We start from the raw sequence: 15,740 nt of genomic DNA, 5'->3' as shown, positions 1-15,740 counted from the left end.
AGGATGGGACTGAGACTGAGAGAGAATAACTTGCCCAAGGTCATGCAGGAAGGGATGGATGGGTTTTAAATCCACATTTGTCTGACTCTCAAGCCTGCTTTTTATGGCTATGCTGTACTGTGGAAGAAAAATCATTAAGTCACAAGTTAACTCTGGGTTAGTATTCTTGAATTTTCAGATCAAGAGATTTCCTTGTCACTAGTTCTTAGAGAACAACTTTCTGTTTTTAGATTGAGTAACTAGACAAGTGTTATTCCATCCAAGATTCGTTCCTTGAGCTAAAAGAATATAAAGAATATAAATTGTTATTGCCACATAGTCTTTCCTGCCTATACCACTCTCACACATGTCATATCGGATGTGTAGGTGAGATGACTTCTCACGATTTGGGTAGGATGGCCCAGGGTGAGGTAGGCAGTGTGGCATCTTAGATCATCTCTAATGCTCCAAGCCACTGATTATTAGGGATTTGTGAAAATATGCAGTCCTTTCTTGAAAAACCTTCTGTAGATGCCGTCTCTTGACAGTGACAAACACTAAAATTTACCAAGCATCCTGTAATAGAATATTTGCTTTTATTTGGGTTCAGTTTTCCCTTTGAGCTTCAAGTTGAGTTCAGGTTTTCTGGGATTGAGATGCCAGGTCTTCTTCATCTTGATAGAATTTTCATGGTTTTGACTGAGTTTGCTGACTTGTGACTAATTTTTAGTCTTTTACATGGACTTTAGTAAACCCATGAATTGATAAGGAAGTCTCGTGTCTGCATTCAAAACTGCTTACCCTAACCCTATCCCATATTATAAATGTTTCTTTCCTGCTCAGTTTAGACCATGTGCTTATGTATTCTGAATAGGTGTATATCCTAAAATATACACCTATACAGAGGAACAAAAAAGTCCTGATACTATGCAACAGTGTGTGGTAATAACCCAAGTTCAGCGAACAAGTGCAGTGAACCTGATGCAGAGTAAAAGCCAAATCTACTGGTGTCATGACAGAAGGCTCTGTTAAGTAATTTTTCAAAAATTTCATACTCATTGGGGCAGCCTCAGTGGCGCAGCGGTTTAGCGCCGCCTGCAGCCCGGGGCGTGATCCTGGAGACCCTGGATCAAGTCCCACATGAGGCTCTCTGTATGATGCCTGCTTCTCCCTCTGCCTGTGTCTCTGCCTCTCTCTCTCTCTCTCTGTCTCTATGAATAAATAAATAAAATCTTTAAAAATTTTTTTCATACTCCTTAAGCTGATTTTGTTTACTAAAATTCTGTTGATTTTGTTTGAATATGAACTGTTCCCCCCCTTGATTCTTTTTTTGTTGTTGAGTATAGGTTTTTTGGGGGTTTTGAGGATGTATGTGTATTTTTAATTAAGCTGTTTTCAGGGTGCTTAGTGGATCCATCAAAAGCCAGATTTGGTACCATGTTCAGGGGTGAATAGATTCAAGACTGCACCTATGAATCTCTCTACAATTGGCTTTGTGCATATACATCCAGCATACCTGGCTAGGCCAATGCTTTTTAGTCAGATATTTAAACAGATAATGGGGAAGGCTGTTACATCTTTATTGTCATTAACAGAGCTCTCAGGAAAGGCCTGCTTTATATTCTAACAAGGGAACTTATTATGTGTGAATGGAAGTATTAATAAGGACCTGAGGATTTTTTTTATTTAGTTTGCAAAGTGGCACACCCCCATATATGGTAGATAAATGTGTTTTTTCTCGTAAGTAACCAACATATGGGAGAGGTAGAAATTATTTGTGATTTGCATGTCATTATAATGATATTTTAAAAGCTGTGTGGCTCTGGACCTTGGGCAGGGGCTTAGAAAGTTTCCTGGTAACAAACTAAGCATTTCTTGTAACAGGATGTGAACGGCAACAGAATGCTCTAGGCGATATTAAATTGGGGTGATTTTTAGAAAGTGACAAATGTTTTATGTTTCCTAAATCCGAGATGGGTTCTACCAGCTGCACATGGCTGCCAAGTTATGTTATCACTTGCCTGCTTTGTAACTGCTTCAATTATTTCCTCCCCCAGCCCTGTATGATGAGATTCGTCAGTTTCGCAAGGCCTGTGGGGAGGCTCATCTCAAAACCATCTTAGCAACAGGAGAACTTGCATCTCTTACTAATGTCTATAAAGCCAGTATGATAGCAATGATGGCAGGTAAGTGTTCTAATTCAAATGATTATATAAATTGAATTGATGTTTTTAGGAGAAACAAGCAAGCTAAAATATTTGGCTATTAGCTAAAAAATGCTAACCACTTGGACATTTTTGTAGGAGGACTCAGATATTCTGTGAATACATGTACAGTGTGAAGTGGTCACAAACTTGGCTTTCTCTCACGTTTTTTGTGGCATTTCATTGCTGCACTATCCTTGTAAGGCAGTAGATGGCTCTCTTGTTAGTGAATTGCCTTCTTGTTATTCTTTGATTATTCATTCATCAACATATGTTAGACAGGAATTTCTTTAACTCTGACTTATTCCTCTCTGTGAATTTAAGTGTTTGATTTTTCTCAGAGATGTGTAACTATACCGTCTAAGGCAGCCTGTGCTTTTGTTTGTGTTAATTTTTCTTTTAAAATGGAGTGCAATATCATTGCTTTTTATACTTTCAAATGCAGGTTGACTTCTTCATCTCCTTGAACAGCAGGCCTGCCTGTCCGTTCATACATCTAAGCTTGAAACCTGGGAGTCAAGCTTGGTTCCTTCTTTTCCTCACCTTCACGTGAACTAGTGAATGAGTATTGAGAAGTCTACCTCTTCACTGTATCTAACACATCTCTCCATCCTGCGTGCTGCCATCTCCGGCCATACCCAGCATGGATCACATCAGTCTCCTCACTACTTGCCCCGTCTCTGCTTTTGTTCCCATCCAATCTGTTTCCCACACTGTTGCCAGAATAGTCTCTTAAAAATGCTAATTTGATTTTGGTAGTGCTTGCTTAAAATCCTTTGGTGGCTTACGCTGTCCCTGGACCCAGTTGGAGACAAAGGAAAATACTTGTGCACCTGTACACTTGAGCTAGTATTTGCCAGCAGGGCACCTCTGAATCCAGTGTGCTTTATGTAATCTTGCCACTGAATGATTCTTTTAATACATAAGAAAAATGTGAAGGTGGAGAGCACATGAGGAGAGAGGTGATGGAAGGAGCAGCCTTCTCTTCAGCGAGATGTGAGGGAAATAAAATTCACTTGCATTAATAAGAAACAACACACACGTACACACACACACACACAAGGCCTTCACCAGAAGCTGCACTCTCTACCTCCCCTGCCCTCCACTCTCACATCACTTTCAGAGAGCCAGGGTCACCACAAGGGGCACCTGGCCTGCCCAGTCAAAGAAAAAAAATCCTTTAGTGGATTCCTTCATTGTCAAGGTAAAATGTAAATTCCTTCAGCCTGACTTTAAAGGTCCTTCTTAAGACCCTGCCTTTGCCTTTACAGTCTCATTGTTCCTTCACACCATATGCTCCAGCTGTATGAAATTCCTTATAGTTCTCCACAGATGGCACCATCCAACCCTTTCAAGTCATCATACATGCTGTGGCCATTGCCTGGAATGCCTTTTGCCCAAGTAATTCCTTCATAGCTTTGGATTCAGCACAGGCGTCCCCTTTTTCAAGAGTATTTCCCCAATACTGCTTCCTCCCTCACCATTTCGTTCAGTATCTCGTCTGCATGCCCCCAGGGCATTTTGTTGAACCCTCTGTCAGGTGACATAACACATTTAGCGTGAATTAGTATTACATTTCTAGATGCCCTACCAGTGGCTCCGTATCTGGGTGAAGATACATGACTTCTCAGGTCTTCACTATGAACCTCTGTTGTAGTCACCCTCTAGATTTTTATACTCATATACTTTTTGAGTACTGTCAGATTGTCATTGTTCCCTGGAACTCTACAGAAAATCAACCTGCTGGGCATTCATGAAGCTATTGCTCTACTCATTGCCACTGTATCCAGATGATCTCTGCTCTGGTTGTTTCATTTAGAGCACAACCTCTGAAAACCTAAGGATGAGGAATAATGGAAGATGGTAAACAGTGGGTTATCGGTTACGTTGGCATTTCAAAAGTCTGCAATAATAGAAGACTCGCTGCAGCTCTTATGAGCCTGGGTAAAGCCCCTTGGAGTCCTAGGTAGGCAGGTAAAAAACTCCCTTTTCATGCTCCTTGCCAGGACAAGGGATTGTTAGCCCAGAATGCTGTGGTCCAGGTCATAAGGAAAGTATATTCATTCTGGGAGGTCAGCCAACCTCCAGCCTATCCTACTCACTGTACCTACTGCTCATGATAGGAACAAGGTATTAAGTCGTCATGCCAGGAAGCCCCTATTCTACCCTCCACAAGAAAAAAACCAAAACCAAACCAAACATGAGTAGGAACATGCTGTCCCCTGTCTCTTCCTGTCTGCATGTATCTCTGTCCAAGTGGTTGCTTATCTCTTTCATTTCTTCATTTAATCAGTGTCTGTTGAACACTTCCTATGGGTAAGAAAACTTATATTTGTGTGTGCGTTACCAGATACTTTAAAATGATATTCCTTAATCTTCACATCAACTCAGTCGTTGATGAAGAAACTTAAAAGTGACTTGTCTAAGGTCACAAAGCTAATAGATCACATATAGTCATTATTTGAACATAGGTCTTCTGGCTCCAGGGTTATTACTTTCGCTGTAACACAGCTGTCTCCTCAGGTACTGTGCTTGACCTTATAATGAGTTAAGTAAGACACATAACCATCTTTGCAAGATATAATAAGTGAAAGCATTCAGCATACTTCCTGGCCCATAGTTTATGGTTCATATTCTCTTAAGAAGGTATATAATAGAAATGAAGTATGTTTTGAAGAATTTTTAAGAATTCTGGACTGAATTTACATTTATATATATTACAGTTCTACCTTGGCATTTTTTATTGATATATTTTTTCCTTAAAAATGAACTTCATTGAGGTAAATTTGTATACATTGGGGTGTTAAGTGTACAGTATGATGACTTTCTACAATATATATTTTCCATCATCCCAGAAATATTTTTGGTGCCTCTGCTTTCAGTTCCACACTTTTTACCTTCTGCCCCAGCTGCCATTAGTGCTCTGATTTTATCTGCATAGATTGGCTTTGCCAGTTTTAGAACATCATAGAGTTATACAGTATGTACTCTTCTGTGCCTGTTCTCCCTCCACCCGGAAGATAATAGCAGTGAGATCTATCCATGTTGTTCTGTGTGTAGGAGTCTGCTTAGGTATTCCATTGTACAAATATACTGAGTTGCCAAATTTATTGCTGTAAAATTTATGATATTCCAGTGTCTATAGGGTCTGTAGTTATACCTCCTTTTTTACTTTTGATGTTGTCATTTTTGTTTTCTTTCCTGTTGTTTGTTAGTTTCTGTCTTTCTTCTTGGTAGAAAAGAATATTGCTAGAGTTCTGCCAATTTTATTAATCTTTTCAGAGAACTAATTTTTTGCTTTGTTGTTTTTTCATCCTCATTGAGTTAAAAATACTGCTAATTTCCCTTGTGATATCTCTTGATATTTAGGATATTATTAGAGTGTTATTTATAATAAACATTTATATTGGAGCACCTAAATACATAAAGCAAATATTAACAGAGATAGATCAACAGAATGTTTAATTCCCAAGTATTCTGTGCTTCTCTGGATATCTTATTGTTATTGACTTGTAATTTAAAATTCTGTTATGCTCAGGGAAGAGTAAGAATTTTTTGTCTTTTGAAATTAAAGAGCTTTGTAGCCCATTTTATGGTATATTTTAAGTATGCATCCGGTGCACTTGAAAAGAATATCATGTATTTGCAGATACTAGTATCAGTGTTCTATAAATATCAAGTAGGTCAAGTTGGTGATCACATTTTTCAGATCTGGTTTTGTTTTATTTTGTTTTGGTCTACCTGTTCTGTATATTACCAAGAGACAAGGGTGATAAAGTCTCCAAATATGAATGTAGATTTGTCCACTTATTGCTTTAGTTTTGTCAGTTTTTTTGAAATGTATTTTGGAGTTTTGTTATTAAGTATATACACTTTTAGGATTGTTATGTTTGTTTACCTGTTGAATTAATGCTTTTATTATGACATGTCCCTTTTTATTTCCTGTATTAGTCCTGTCTGAATGTCTGCTTTGTCTGGTATTAATCTAACCCGACCAGATTTCTTGTGTGTTTCTTACCATTTACATGGTATATCTTTTTCTCATCCTTTTATTTTATGAAAAAAATATATGCATGTATGAAATATATAACCCATCTTCTGTTATATATATAAAGCTATCTCTTGTAGGCAGTCTTTTTTTCTTCCATTGTGAGAATCTGTACTTTTTAATTAGAATGTTTTGTTCATTTTCATTTTACACAATATTTGATATGATAGAACTTAAATCTGTCATTTTAAAATTAGTTTCCTATTTATTCTGATCCATTTTTTCTTTTCTCCTGCTATCTTTTGGGTTCATTAAATATTTGATAACACTTCATTTTATTTTTTCTCTATTTGCTTTTTATCTACAGCCTTTTTGTACTTTTCAAGCAGTTGCTCTAGCAATTACAATATGCATCTTTTAAAAAATATATATTATTTATTTATTTATTTATTCATGAGAGACGCAGAGAAGCAGAGACCTAGACAGAGGGAGAAGTAGGCTCCCTGTGGGGAGCCTGATGCGGAACTTGATCCTGGGTCTCTGGGATCACGCCCTGAGCTGAAGGCAGAAGTTCAACCACTGAGCCACCCAGGCGTCCCACAATATGCATCTTTAACTTACCACATTTTACATAGATTTAATATTATTCTACTTTACAGTTCATGTGTTATGAATGTAAAAACCTTAACAACAGTTGTGTGTTTACACCCTCTTTAGTCCTTTGACTTATTTTAGTGGTGTTCTTCCATCTATTTATAAACTCCTCCTTAAATAGGATGTGATTTTTGTTTTAACAGTCATTTGTCCTTTAAGGACATTAAAAGAAAACTAAGCAAAACTAGTCTTTTATATTTTCTCACACATTTGTCGTTTCCTTCTTTATTCTTACTTGTAAGACTGCTGGTGACTAATTCTCTTAGATTTTGTCCATCTGAAAATGTGTTCATTTTGCATTCATGTTTCCAGGATTGTTTGCTGAATATGGTGTTCCAGATTATCGTTTTATTTTTATTTCAATACATTAAACATGCCATTCCATTTCTTGGAATTCCACTTTTTCTTGTTTCCTTGTAAGTAAGGTTTCCTCTTACTCTGGCTGTGGTCAATTAGTATTATCTCTTTATCCTTGTTTTTTTAACTAATTTGACCATGATGTGCCTAAATATGATTTTCTTTGTATTTATCCTGCTTTTAGTTTCCTAAACTTCTTGGATTTGTAGGTTGATGTTTTCCACCCAGTTTTGGACTAAAATGTCCAAAGTTATTTTTTCAAATATATTTTCGACCCCCCTTTTCCCTTCTAGGACTTTAAGTATGGGAGTGCTAGATAGTGTCTCACAGGTTACTGAAGTTCTGCTTATTTTTTTATTTTTAGTTTTTTAAAGATTTATTTATTTTAGGGAGAGGAGAGAGCATGAGTGGGAGGGGAATCTCCAGCAGACTCTTCCCTGAGCATGGATCCTGATGCGGATCTCGATCTCACAACTGGAGATGAAACCAAGAGTCTAATGCTCAACCAACTATTCTACCAAGGCGCCCCCTGTTCATTTTAATTTAATTTAATTTTATTTATTTATTTATTTATTTATTTATTTATTTATTTATTTATTTTTTAAGATTTATTTATTTATGATAGACATAGAGAGAAAGAGAGAGGCAGAGACACAGGAGGAGGGAGAAGCAGGCTCCATGCTGGGAGCCCGACGTGGGACTCGATCCCGGGACTCCAGGATCGCACCCTGGGCCAAAGGCAGGCGATAAACCGCTGAGCCACCCAGGGATCCCCCATTTTAATTTTAATCTTTTTTTCCTTCCTCTGTTCTTCTGATTGGTTAATTTACATGGATCATCAAGTTCATTGACCCTTATTTTCCACTCAAATTTGCTCTTATGCCCATGTAGTGAAATTTATGCTATTGTACGTACATTTTTCGTTTTAGAATTTCCATTTCATTTTTTTTAGAGATTCATTTCTCTGCTGATGTTCAACATTTTTTCACTCATTGAGATCATATTTTTTATAAGTCTTTGAACATATTTATAACAGTTGATTAAAAGTCCTTCCCTACTAATTTATGTAACTGGATTATCTCGGCATCTGTATCTTGAGCTGCCAGTTTTCCAGGGCCTGAAAATAGTTGCCTTTTATATTTTGTTTCAGTGGTATGGCTGTAGCAGGAGGGTAAATCTGGTACATTTATTCTGTTTTATCTTCATGGCTTTTGTTTTCTCTTTAATTTAGCATAAAAATCTCAAAAGGAAAGATGTTTTTATCATTCACATTAATAATAGTTATCTTGTTACATTGATAGCTATTTAGATTATTGCAGACCAATTCTCTGGATAGTAAGCTAGAGACATGTAACTGTATTGGTCTGGTATCAGGCTTCATTGTAAATAAAAAGCTAACCTAGATGTTCCCATGTTTGGTCAACTAGATTGCTAGCTTACTCTTGGTTTACTTTGGTTTAGGTCTTTCAGATGTTTTAAGGGAAGGAGCCATAGGTCATGGAGTTAGAAGACCTGGATTCTTGTTCTTTCTTGCACAGTTTGTGACTTTAAGTAAATAAATTAATCTGATTATTATTTCAAGTGAAGTAATGTGTATGGCTGCATTATATAGAAAGTACTTTGCAAGTTATTAAAAAATATCAGCATACCTTCCTACGCCATCCTACCTCAGTTGGGAAGGAAACATAATTGAATCTTTTTTTCCTAGACTATTATAAGGCATTATTCAGACTATCACTTTTCAGAACCATCTGGTGTAGCTGCAGGAGATAGAATATATTGAGCAGGATTCCATTCTGTGATGATCTCAAAGCTTATTAATATGTTAGTAGGATTGTTCAGCGAATCTTAGATAGGAACTTGTTTTGCCAACTTTTGGCTCTGTCTTAAAAAAGAAAATTTTCAAAAGAATTTGATTAGTTTAGAATCACTATTAGATGTGGCCCAATTAAATTGTTTATCCTATACTTCTCAGCTGTGGTTATTTGTCATACCTCCTAATTCCTTTACTCTGGAAACTATAAGCCACCTTATCTCCTTAGATGTGTATTGGAATAAAATATTTAACTGGAGATCACTTACTCAGCAGCCACAATGATCCAGAATGAAGCCAGGAACTAGGAGGAAAAAAAGGAAAGAAAATATTTCAAAGAGATGAAATATATGTAATACAATCTACAGTACAATAGTAATAGCAGCATTTCTTGAACTCTTACTCTGTGACAGACACTATTTTAAGGACTTTATGTATGTTTACATTTAACCTTCACAGTAACTCTATGAGGTAGGTACTTTTCTATGGCAAAATGGGAACATCAGTTAAAAAGGATTTTTTGCTGCAATTCTATATGGTCATTATTGATATTTGGAAACATTCCACATACTTCTGTCTTTGTTACATCATTTCCTTTGTCTATTACAGCTTTCTCTTCTCCTCTTAGCTGTTTTTATAGATTTAAATAAAATATTCATACTTTGCCAAACCTCTCCATGATCCTCTAGAGGCAGAATTAATTATTGTTCATACCGTTGTGCTCCTAGGACAGTTGTGAATACTGGTAGCATTTGTCATACCGTATCATCATCCATTGTTTTACCTGTTGAGTCTTTTGCAAAACTATGAACCATCCTGAGCCAAGGACTATCTCTAACTTATTTGTATTTCTCTGTGATTGCTACTATGCCTGGCATCTAAGACAGCCTAAGAAAATATTTTGAAATGAATGAATGAACAAATGGACAGACAGATGAATGAGAAAGAAAGAGATAAGGAAAAGTAAAAACAGGCAAAGTAAACACTGAAGACCTAGATTCAACCTTCCAGATGTACCACGACCTTGTAGAATTTGGACGTGTTATCTGGAGAGCAAAATTTTATTTTAATTGAACAAAAAGATAGATAATTTATAGTGTTGACAAGGAGATTATGTATTGGGGGCATTGTTTGAATGACACAAGCAGTGGTATGACATATAAAAGTTTTGAGAAGATTCTGAGGCAGCTGGAGGGCTACAGAAAAACTTCTGCCTTGGCTTTTTGGTCAAGGAAAATGGATCTGACTTTCACATTGCTGGCAGTGTGGTGAGAGAAATACAAATAAAGGAGGGGGTGAGGTAAGAGTAAGCAATTCAAAAGGAATATAATCAGGAAAGAAAAACGAGAGCCATATTTTTTCATCAAACAATCCAAAAACAAGGTGATAGGAAGTAAGATAGAAAGGGAAACATGCTTATAGAAAAGAGAAGTCTAAAGCAGGTCCATCTACTGCTAAGGGATTTCAGCCCCGCAAACGCACACATTAAGAATAATGCCAGAATGTAGAAAAGTGGCTTTATCTTTCAGTAGCGGTGGACTGTTCACACACACGCAACAGCTAACAAGCTCCATTCTGAAGTTATTCTAGACCTTATCTTTGGAAATAATGCAGGCATGATAAATAAGGTTGGAGTAGAAAAGCACTAAAGATGCAATCATAATGTCATCAGGTTTGAATTGCTGATGAAGATCTGTGGGAAGAGTACGAACACAAAAATATGGGGCTTGAGAAAAGCAGACCTTGAAGGAATGCAAAATGAGTTTTGAACTTGGCTGGAATTTTGTAATGTATAGGAAATCAAAAATGAAAAAAGTAGAAACCAGGGGAGGGGATATTTGAAATTCAACCCAATAAGATCAGAGTAATTCAGGAACAATAAGATGAAGCAGAGAAATAAAAGAAAGTATAAGGGAAGCCATTAAAAATAATAAAACGGGAAGAAAATAAACCGTGAGAAACCTGTTATAACTGAAGGAAACCAACGGTTTAAAAGAAATGCTGTGATTAGGAGGAAATTAACATCTAAGATTTAAAAACCATTTTTAAAAATTTAAATGGGAGTCAAATGGTAGAGTAAATGACAGTGTATTTTTATTTTTCTCAAGATTGTCACAAGTCACACTGAGTCCTTCATCTGAGGCTGAAAATCTTTGTATACTCAAGAAGTATTGATCCAGATGGCACATCTAGACCCCTGTGGGGATCCAGCCTGGTTTTCTCGTTTGGGGGGTTTTTAAAAATAAGATCTTGCCTTTCATAGGAAAAACATTTAATTTATGAAAAGATATGCTACAGCTGAGAGTTCACCACTGGGGAAAGTGTAAGAATATCGGGTTGGGTTAAGAGTTAATGGATTTAAAGCATAAATTGGTTTACAGTTCCTTAAACTAGCCCTGAAAATTAAACCACCGATAGAATAAGAACTAATTAACTTGCCATCTCATTTCAGGGAGCAAATTTAAATTTAGCCCCCCGGAGCAAAAGTTTCAGGTTTACCCCATCATACCCACCCACCCACCCTGCAGTCCTCGTGCACCCTCTCACCATCCTTTGTTGAATGCAAAATAGCTCAGTACGAGAGAGAAGCTGCCATGTTTTCTGGCCTTCCAGTAGTACAGGAACTTCTGATGGTTGATTTTGGGGTATGTATGTTGTTTTAAAGAAAATAAGTATACATTTAAACATAAAGTGTTTTCTTTGCCTCTTCATGGCTGCTTTTAGAGGGAAAAAAAAGCAAATAAGCTTCATTTTTTTATGTTGTATATACTAGTGTGTATGTGTGTAAGATTTTTAAAAACATAACCCACCGTATTCTAAAATCTTATAACAACAACAACAACAACAAAAAAATACCAACCTAAAATCTTATAACTGCCTTCTCCAGAGGTAGCTTGTTCAGAGAAACTTGTAGGTAAAGGGCTGACGCCTAGGAAGTACTTATTGATGGGTTTAGTTATCAGGTACAAAGGCATTGATAGATATATTTGTAAACAACATGTATAAAATTCAGTTTTTTAATAAATATATGTTTTGAATTAAAAGAAACATTAAGGGACTTTTTTTCATGTCTCGATGAAATTCTGATACATGACAAAGAGGCCAGGCCTATAGATACTTGCTCACATTTCTGAGATTCTGTTACTCTTTTGTCTTTGATTCCAAACACGTTCACTTCTGTTATTTATTCTTTAATGTCTCTGCTGGATGGTTACTGATGTATTGGCAAACTCTTAAATGCTAGGAAATTGGAATCCTTGAATGGGTTTCTCAGCATATTGCACCAGGTAGATATTTGATACACATTTGTTGAATGAGCAAATGAGTAAAGATTAATAAATCATGGGAGGTTACTAGTTCACAGATTATTTTTGCAGTTGTCTTAAGAGGGCACTAGGGGAGGTACCTTATCATCTTGTAATAGATGAAAACCTGGGTGCTGAGAAGTTAAGTGAAAAGACCAAGGCCATATACTGAGGCAATGGCAAAATTCTGAAGGACTCTTGACTCGAGATTCCATGTACAATCCTGTTCTCCATCCTGCAATTCCTCTGTATGTAAGATATTATATAGAAGCTGTGTATAATCTTTGGAGGCACAGATGTATTTTTAGAGTCTCTGAGTGAGATTTATATGTTGAGCTGACTTTTTTATTGACAAGCAAAGTAAAGACAATACAGAGGAAGCAAGGACAATAGAGAGACACAGTATTTGGAGGAAAACTACAGGGGATGGCAGACATGAAATAAACATGAAGGAGAACAATGGAAGTAAGCCCAGGGGCCCATGCATGATAGGCCTGCAGTAACCCTTGTTGAGTGAAAAGGAAGGGTACCTAGAGTATCCTCACCTCAGGTGGATTATACTGTTTGTGTGTGTGTGTTTACCTGCTCTGCTGATGGTCCCCATGATGACGCCCTCGGAATATCAGTGGGGTCATGACTTAATGACTGCTGCTGGAGTCCTGCACTGAGGCTCTTGATTATTTTCAGATTTTCTACCTGGATGGTGAGAGGACAACTAGGGAGTGATCCAGAAAGTGGACCTTTCGCTTATCCACCCAGTGGAGTCAGTCTGAGAATGAAGGAGCAGAGGGGGTGACATAAAAGGGTATGGGACAGTAGTGATGAGATTGGAGCATGTGTAGAGGATTGACCTAGCAAAGGATGAGGGGCATTAAAAACTTCTTATGAAGAGCGATCAAAAGGAAAGTGGGCATCTTATTTGGGAGGACGGCAGTTGCTGGGGTTATGATACTGAATTCAAATACTTGTATACACCCATACAAAAAGGATGAAAAAGCATGATTAATCTCTATTATTCCAATATAGGAGGACTGGGAGCCAGCTTTTAGAAGTTGTGGAAAGATGGATTCTGGCCTCGTATAAGGCAGAGTTTTGTTAAGGTCCAGATTTTCCAGAAATTGGATGGGTCACATCAGGAGTAGGAGATATTCAAAGCACAGGCTAAATGACAGCCCAATGGAGCTGTTACATATGTGATATTAAGTGCCCATAAGAGATGTGTGCTGTTTTAGAGTTCAGTGTGATCCTATGAAGAAGAGAAAAACATATCACACACATACACACAACTGTTACATGTGTATGAGACATTTCAATGTATATTACAATCCAGTATAGACAGGGCCCCAAATATGGAAATAATGAGAAAAGAGTGTATTGGTTTCCTCGGTTTCCACTTCAAACTGAGTGACTTGAAACAACAGAATTTATTATCACGGTTCTGGAGGGTAGAAGCCTGAAAACAAGGTACCCGCAGGGCCCCACTCCCTCTGTAACATGTAGGGTAGAATCCTTGCTTGCCTTTTTTAGCTTCTGGTGTTGGCAATCCTTGACATTCCTTGGCTTATAGGTGCAACACTCCATTCTCTGTCTCTATCAACACATGGCCCTATATATTTCTGTTGTGTCTCTTCCTTTTTTATAAGGACACCAGTCACTTAATGGCCCCATCTTACTCTGCAAAACCTTGTCTTATTTTTTATTTGAGAGAGACAGAGCGAGGGTATGAGCAGGAGGAGGGACAGAGGGAAAAGCCGACTGCCCCCTGAGCAGGGAGCCTGATGTGGGACTCCATCCCTGGACCCCAGGATCATGACCTGAGCCGAAGGCAGGTACTTAACCAACTGAGCCACCCAGGCGTTCTGACAAGACTTTGTCTTTATTCAACTAATTATGTCTGCAATGACCCTATTTCCAAATAGGTTACTTTCTAAGGTACCAGGAATTGGAATTTCAACGTACCTTTTTGAGGGGCAAGATTAAACCCTTAACAAAGAGAAATAGGGTTCTTGCACTGTGATTCTGTTATTTCCTGTAAAGACCTGAAGAAGTTGGAAAAAAATACTTTGAGTCAAACCAGCAAACTTAAATTCAGGTACAAAAGATTGATTTTTCCCTCTAAGCAATGTTGGATGGTTTTGTGGATAGGGGAAATCTAGTAGATATTAAATATTTTTATCTGCAAAAAGCATTTGGTAAGGTTCTCAATGGGAGATTAATGGCTAAAATAAAGAATGAGGCATTAGGAGATAAATTTGCTTATGAGCAAGAGACAGAGACTAACAGTAGAAGGAAATACTTTTTAGATTGGAAAGGAGTGACATACAGCACAAGCCAGGAATCAGTTTTGGGACCTATGGGTTTTTCACTTTATTTTTATTGGACTTTGTAATAAAAATACAGATCTTCAAACAGTCCAAGACAGAGTGAGTAATACTACAAGCATCAGTAATCAAAAGTTATTCTCTATCATAAACTAAATGACTGATAATAAATACTGACACAAGACTACACAATGTACCATAATATTATAAAATGGAGCAAGCGATTCTCCTGTGTTCTGTTTTCTTCTGCATGGGTGAATATTTCTTTATTTGCTTTTTAAAAAGTGTTTGCAGGTTTCTCGGTTTACTTTATAAGCCAAATAAATGAAAAAAAAAAATTTTTTTAAACTTGGGAAGATGTGCTTGCTGAGAGAAAAATTGGTTGAAGCAAGACAAAGGTTATATTACCATCACCAGAATAAAGAAATTAGGGACCCTGTGTGTTAAATTGCTCAGCAAGCTATTCAGTAAAAAGACTTAAGGAGTGAGGGGGCGTTCTTGAAATCATCAGCTTATTCTGCAGTCATGACTTTAATGGAAGCATATACAAAAAAGTCATTGTTAGAACGATGAAGCTATGTATCTGAGGCAGTGAAATATTAGAGTATGGAAGGTTTCTCTCTTCTTTTCCATTTTAAAATTTTTAACATAATGGCTCGAAACAATCCATAAAATTCAGTGATTGTGTAGGTAACTTTTGTCCTCCCAGGAACTAGTTAAGTATGGGGGAAACAACACTTGTAAAATTGGAATTTTGCTTGCAACTCCTTTTGTCTAAGTCACAAAAAGATCTTTACAAATTCATCTCTGTTTTTCCTTGATTTGTACATTGTCATTGTTTACAAATTCATCTCTGTTTTTCCTTGATTTGTACATTGTCAGATAAGTCGAGAGAAATAGAGCAACTAAAGTTAAAAGTTAACTTGTAAAAGTTGTAAATGCTTTGAAAACTGGAAAGGATTATAAGGTATAAAGGAGCTTCATTAATTTCAAAGCTTTCATTTTACAGGTGAAAAAAAACCAAGATCCAGAAAGGTCAAATTCGTAAGGAATTTATCCAGGGACAAATATTCTAAAATCAAAACAATTTAGAAGGAGGTTCTCAATCCAGGCTGTATG

The 15,740-nt window shown here is 37.0% G+C and overlaps 1 protein-coding gene across 2 annotated transcripts in view; it reads left to right on the top strand.

The window, feature by feature from the left end:
* Window positions 1-15,740, top strand: part of DERA (deoxyribose-phosphate aldolase) — a 117,419-nt gene that overhangs the window by 70,232 nt on the left and 31,447 nt on the right. Inside the window, exon 6 of one of the 2 annotated variants that reach the window (XM_077870929.1) lies at window positions 2,037-2,165. The exons of the other annotated variant lie outside the window; for it this stretch is intronic. Within the exon in view, the coding sequence (XP_077727055.1) occupies window positions 2,037-2,165 (129 nt within the window). The remainder of the gene's footprint in view (window positions 1-2,036; window positions 2,166-15,740) is intronic. 2 annotated transcript variants of the gene reach the window in all.

This window comes from Canis aureus, chromosome 25, assembly GCF_053574225.1.
Source record: "Canis aureus isolate CA01 chromosome 25, VMU_Caureus_v.1.0, whole genome shotgun sequence".
Lineage (NCBI taxonomy): Eukaryota > Metazoa > Chordata > Mammalia > Carnivora > Canidae > Canis > Canis aureus.
This window is presented reverse-complemented; position numbering and strand designations above follow the sequence as displayed.